The sequence below is a fragment of the Xiphophorus hellerii genome, chromosome 13 (genome assembly GCF_003331165.1).
Source record: "Xiphophorus hellerii strain 12219 chromosome 13, Xiphophorus_hellerii-4.1, whole genome shotgun sequence".
Taxonomy (NCBI): Eukaryota; Metazoa; Chordata; class Actinopteri; order Cyprinodontiformes; family Poeciliidae; genus Xiphophorus; species Xiphophorus hellerii.
The window spans coordinates 26,088,224-26,094,798 of NC_045684.1; the positions used below are offsets into that span (position 1 = coordinate 26,088,224).

General features: G+C 40.1%; 1 protein-coding gene across 2 annotated transcripts; it reads right to left on the reverse strand.

The window, feature by feature from the left end:
• Positions 1–2,888: 2,888 nt before the first annotated feature.
• tnfa (tumor necrosis factor a (TNF superfamily, member 2)) lies at positions 2,889–6,575 on the reverse strand. 2 transcript variants are annotated; one of them, XM_032581782.1, is made up of 5 exons: positions 6,386–6,575; positions 6,125–6,273; positions 5,992–6,019; positions 5,712–5,768; positions 2,889–3,770 (listed from the first exon to the last, which is right to left on the reverse strand). In XM_032581782.1, exons 1-5 carry the CDS (start codon positions 6,390–6,392, stop codon positions 3,301–3,303), a joined length of 711 nt encoding a protein of 236 aa, XP_032437673.1. In that variant the 5' UTR covers positions 6,393–6,575; the 3' UTR covers positions 2,889–3,300. The 2 variants fall into 2 exon arrangements, with proteins under 2 accessions (XP_032437673.1, XP_032437672.1); XM_032581781.1 differs by having other exon boundaries at positions 6,125–6,575.

Consider the following 6,575-nt stretch of genomic DNA (forward strand, 5'->3'; position numbering starts at 1 on the left):
TCTAGTAACTTTTGAAACTTTGGTTCTTTCCATCCCATATTCACCTCATATGGTGGGCTTCCCACAAATGTCTGAGGAAGCCACCTGAGGAAGCCACACACAGAAATTAATAATAAAGCTTGACACACTTGAAAGCATTAAATTCAGTTTCTGTCAAAGGTAATCTGATTTCACATATTTCCTATATTTCCTCTTTTCTGATTGTCTATGCCATTCATCAGTCGCCTGGGGCAATATTATTTGTACTGACTAACTGTAACCGTTATTTTTCTTTAGACCAAAGCATTTAATATTGGTCAGGCTAAATTAATGTGACAAAAGTTAGAAAAGGACTGATTCTCTTGTCAATAAAAAAAACCACACAAAACCTTGTAAGAAGAATCCCAAAGGTTTATTTATTTATTTATTTTAGAGTTTTGTTGGGGGGTTTTTTAACAGCAACTGTTGATATGATTATGTGAGTTGTTTTACTGAGAAATCAATCAGAAGCGCCGTGAAAATGATTGGATCCACCTCTCTGGCTGCAGTCTGTGCTCCCAGCACAGGGGGAAATTGATCTGGCAGTCACAATGACTACCAGCCAGTGACTCTAACCTCCACCATCATGAAGTGCTTTGAGAAACTGGTTCAGAGTCACATCATTTCTTGTCTGCCACCCAAACTCGACCCCCACCAGTTGCATACAGAACCAACTGATCTTCGGAGGATCCCATCGCTACCGCTCTGCACACCACATTGACACATGTGGAACAGCAAAGGAGCTAGGCGAGGCTGCTCTGCCTGGACTTTAGCTCAACTTTTAACACCATCATTCAGAGGAGACTGGTGAGGAAACTGGGGGAACTGGGTCTCCCCCAGAACACCTGCTGCTGGATCACGGACTTCCTGGCAGACCGCTCCCAGAGGGTGAGAGTAGGATCCCACCTGTCCTCAGCACTGACCACCAGCACCGACTTTCCACAAGGCTGTGTGCTAAGTCCCCTACTCTACACCCTGTACACCCTTGACTGTAGCCCCACCCACCTTAACAATACCACCATACAGTTTGCTGAAGATACCAGAGTGGTGGGGCTCATCTCTGGAGGGAGATGAGACCGCATACAGGTGGAACAACTGTTTATCTGGTGCATCACCTACAACCTCCGTTTGAACACCTCCAAGTAGAAAGAACTGATTGTCGACTTTAGGAGTGTAAACATTCGGCCCATCACTATAAATAGGCAGAGGGTGGAGATGGTGCCAAATTTCAGGTTCCTGTTTATCTACATCAGTGAAGACCTGGAATGATAACTCCACTTCAGTCCTGAAGAAGGCACAGCAGAGACTGAACTTCCTGAGGATTCTCAGGGAGAACAACGCGACAACTGGGCTCTTGGTGTCTTTCTATTGCTGCTCTGTTCAGTCGGTGTTGAACCATGGCGTATCGCTGTGGTTCTCCAGCTGCACTGCAGCAGAGAAGAAACAGCTCCAGACGGTCATAAACGCCGTCCACAGATTGATTGGCTGCCCTCTTCCAACCCCAGAGGAGATCTACTGGACTCACTGCCTCCAGAGATCCTTGATGATGCAGCATCAAGGACCCCTCACACCGCTCCGGCCATCACCTCTTCAGACTTCTGCCCTCATGGAGTCGTTTCAGGGCAATAAAGTCAAGGACAAAAAGACTAGAAAACAGTTTCTACCCAAGAACTGTTGCTGCTCTGCACACATCTAGTCCATCTAAAACCTGATTTATTTATTCCAGCACATGCTAGCATCATAGCTAACAAGCTAGCTATTTTGTCTTGGCTAGTTTGGTAATACAGCTTAATACTGGATTAAGCCTTCGAGGTCAGTTTTCATGCTACTTAAAATGACTAGTAACATCAGTTCAGGGCCGGCCCAAGCCTCCATGGGCCCCTGAGCAAAATTTGGTTTTGGGGCCCTCTAGCTCTGCTAATGATGTGTATTACTGTAGTCAACAGTCAGATATGTATGTATATATATATATATATATATATATATATATATACAGTACAGACCAAAAGTTTGGACACACCTTTTAATTCAATGAGTTTCCTTTATTTTCATGACTATTGACACACTGAAGGCATCAAAACTATGAATAACACGTGGAAATATGCACTAAACAAAAAAATGTAAAACAACTGAAAATACCCCTTATATTCTAGTTTCTTCAAAGTAGCAACCTTTTGCTGTGATTACTGCTTTGCACACACTCTGCATTTTCTTGATGAGCTTCAAGAGGTAGTCACCTGAAATGGTTTTCACTTCATAGGTGTGCCCTGTCAGGTTAATAAGTGGGATTTCTTGCCTTATAAATAGTCATGAAAATAAAGAAAACCCATTGAATTAGAAGGTGTGTCCAAACTTTTGGTCTGTACTGTATATATATATATATATATATATATATATATATATATATATATATATATATATATGAATTGGCAGGTCAGAAGTTTTAATTATTGTTGTCAAATGTTATCAAACACGTTTTGAAGGCAAAAAAACTCAGAAATATACAGAGCCAACCACGAGAATCATGACATTGTTTGTCTGTTGTATTACATGTTTTGACCAATTGAGTTCAATGTTGTTTGCATAAGACAACTGATCACAGTGCTTTCAAAGTTAAATGTGTATTGTTATATGACTATGTATTTTTAGCTGGTGTTTTGTTAACTGCATTTTTCTTCTGGCAGCTCAGTGGTTTCATTGGGAAAAGAGCAGCCTCTGCAGTCTTCCCAGAAATCCTTCTGTTTTAAAAAAGCACAAAAACCTCATCCTGACTGGTTGATCAAGCGATAAACAGGTGAGAACAAGACTACTACTGCAAAGTCTAATCATCAGAGTTTGTAATCTTTTAAAAAAAAATTTATTCAAGTGCTTTGCACCACAAACACCATAATATATAACAAGATTTAGTCAACAGAAAAACACACCAACTTACAAAAATAAGAGAAAAAAGAATAAATACTTAAATAAATAAAATAATTATAATAATAAATAAATATGTCTACACATCATTGCCAGGCTGTAGTGAAACAATTAGTTAGCAGCAAAAACACACAACATAAGTGATATAAAAATGTCATATCTTAATAAATGGTTCTGTAGCCTGGATGTCTGAACATATCAGACATTATTTTTCTAATAGGCCTTTTTGTCACTCACTGGTTGATCTGTATATGTAAAACTTACAAAACAAAAGTTTCTTTTGGTTCTATGCAACAGGGTCAGTTCTACTCTGCCACCACATGTATGTTCATGTCATAATTTACTGCCCTCTTCAAGCTCTCTTTACAAGGCAAAGACACCAAAATAAGTCTTCCCTGCATCTTCCTCGAGTTTCTCAAGCATCTTCTCTTCCATAACCGTCTTCAGTCTGTCCCCACTCTTTAAGTCGAATACTGCTCCCATATATACTGCAGTGAACCGGCTTCCAGCTGAGTCTGGATCCTTACTGGCTGTACCCTGGCACACAGTACGAACTGAATGCAAGAGGGTCCGATAGGAACTCTCATCATTAGAGCCAAATGATCTGGACCAGCGTTTCACTGTGTGACTCAGGTGGATCATGTGATTGGAAGTAAGGTCATCAGCATTGCTGCTGCAGCTTACTCTGAACGACGCCTGGCTGTAAACAAAGTAGAGGCCATTATGAGGAATCAAAATCTCATTGTCTTTTAGTTCTAGACCTCCTTGAGAGTGTGCCTGGTTCACTTTGCTCATCCACTTCACTGACGTATTTATGGCGGGGTCGTGTTCTCCTGTTTAAAACACAGGCATGAAAATGAACATGAATATCAGGTAATTGCACTTATAATACCCTCCTGTAGACAGTGAAAAACTACCAAACATAAATTTAATTATGGAGATAAAACCATAAAAAATCTCTTTGTATCATTTATATAAATAAACAGAATTATACATATTGTTTGCCTCTGGTTTTAATGTAGCTGTAGACTGCACTTTGCAGTTTGTTCTTACCAGGCTGTGCCCCTGCCCTTGACCTGGAGGGGCAGGAGCACAATGAGCAAAACACCGTACAACAAAATAACAACAACCCATATTTATCAAGAATCTAATATTAATTTGGATCATAATATGTCAATGTCATGTGGGGATAATCAAAGCAAATTTAGTCTATGTTTTCCCTGACTGGTATAGTGTTGCTGACTGTGCTGGAGGATTATGTTGATCTGAGACAGACCATAGGAGAGAAGGTTGCTGGTTATGAAGCATGTTATGAAACAAGTAAATTTACTGCTATTTTATTTAATAGACCTTAATATCTGACTGTTTAATCTTCATTGCAACTTTGCTGCAGGCTGCTTTAAAGATAAAAAAAGCTCAGAGGGGTTAACTCTACATAATTTTCTATGTAGGCATCTCTAAGAGATCTAGAATTGTAAGGTTGAGAGAAATTTCTGCTACAGTGTCTTCATTGGTCGACCTAAAAAATTTTTGTCAAAGGTCTACATACAGTCTAGGGCCCCTATAAATGCTTGAATTGTAACACAGATCATAGGTCTAAAACTTTAGCATTTGTTTGTTGAGAATGACAATGCTATTAATTTTTATTTAATGGTTTTGGCAGAGAAAAAAACGTACATTTAGGAATTAATTAGGAAGTTTACTTTGTCTAACCCTAACCCTAAGTACAAAAAAATCGTATTGATAGATTGATTGTTACCATGGCTACAATCTGATGCTATCTTTAATCTTTATGTTTGAGCTCAGAGCTTGAGTTCACAAATACATCACAGTAAATAAGGAGGAACTAGAGCTGCTCCGCTGCGCTGTACATCTCTCTACTGGATGCAAGGGACCTATGGAGATTTCATTTATAAGGCAGTAACTGGGACAGACTGTCAGACAAAGCTTTTCTGTTTACTGACTGTTCAGTTTGTAATAAGCGCCACAGAGACTGTTTTGGTTGCCCGGGCTTCATGGATATATTTTTTATGATCTGCAGTGCAAACTGCGAACCTGCCTGATAGTAACGTTAGATTAAAGTGAAGCAGAGAACTAAAAGGTGCGTCGGATTCGCGGTGACGGTCATGTTACCGTTTCTTTATATCAGGATATCTGATTCTGACCCACAGCAGTGAGACTGACTCAGGCTGCCTGGAGCGAACCGGGCATTTGGTCCAGCACTGGAGCAGAATGATAACATTAAAGTCAGAAGTTTTCTCTGCAGCTGAGCCATCTCTGTGTTTAGGGGTGAGGAGGATTTTGTCCTGCTATTGTGAGGACAATTATGAAAATAAATGAAATCTTCAACATCAGACCTACGTTTTAATTTACAAACAAGTGTATGTTGAAAAAAATATTCTTGCCCATAATCTGACAGAGGGCACAGTTCCCCTCCCTCATCCTGACCTGGTGTCTTAACGACATGGAGGCAGAGGAACTGAGAATCCATTCAGTCATTATTAGACCAACGGCAGCCAGAGTAATTTGTTTAGATAAATTGCTCTGTTTAGCTAAATACTATTGTCCAGATTAAAAATGTAATAAAAAATAAATACATTATTGAAAAGAAAACAAAAAATAAAACAAAACAAAAAACCCCCAAAATAGCACTTAGGGCATCAAGGGTAAAAGCAGCATGGGATCAAGCCTCCTCCAGCCCCCCCTCACACACACACACACACACACCCACACACCCCCACACACACACACACCTGCAGGTGCCTGGTCCTTACCTTCTAGATGAATGGCTGCCCTCCTGTTTGAAATTTGTCTTAAGGCGTGATGAAAAGCTGTAAAATCAAAGGAAAAAATGTCAACCCTCTTCTGGATGCAAAATAGCATTTTTCTGGGACATTATCCCTTTAAGGAACAAATCTCTATGTAACAAAATAATACATAAAAGTTCAGGTATATAATATTTACTTGTAAAACATAGATTAGACAATAGATGCTGTTGTTAACTACAACTTCATAAAAGTTCAATGTGTTAAAGAATTAAGGAGAACTACCCACCAGAGCTTCCCTCATCTGATCCTTCACTCTGTGTCAGAAGACAGAGAAAGAGACACTGTTAGCTTTGGTGGGATCAGATGATGTAGTAACTATTTGTTGCAGGCCTCTGACCCTTATTGAAGACAACACTCACCTTGACACGAGCATTAGAGAAGAGGAAAACAGCACCACCAGTAGCAAGGCAGAGAGTGAAAGCCATCAGGGCCAAGGTAAGTCTGGACACTTGAAATGTTTTGACTCTCGTGGATGTCTGAGTCTGATCACTTGTCCCTGTGCTGGCATCTGCATCCAGTAACACCTTGAATTCACTCTCCATTGTTCTGAGTAAGTTATTGCTTTCAATCCAAGTCAAACTGTAAATGTATGATAAGAGGATTCCTCTTCTTCTACTTACCTGACATTGTGAGACTCTCTTTTAAGCTTTTTTAGCTTGTGTTGGTGGAAACTCCAGTGATGTCACTCATCATGAATAAGTGGAGAGCTGATAAGGAAGAGACCCAGAACCTGGGAGGCTCATGTGGACCAGAACACGCCTACACAAACCTCTGACTGAGTTATACCTAAACCACACACACAGACCTGTG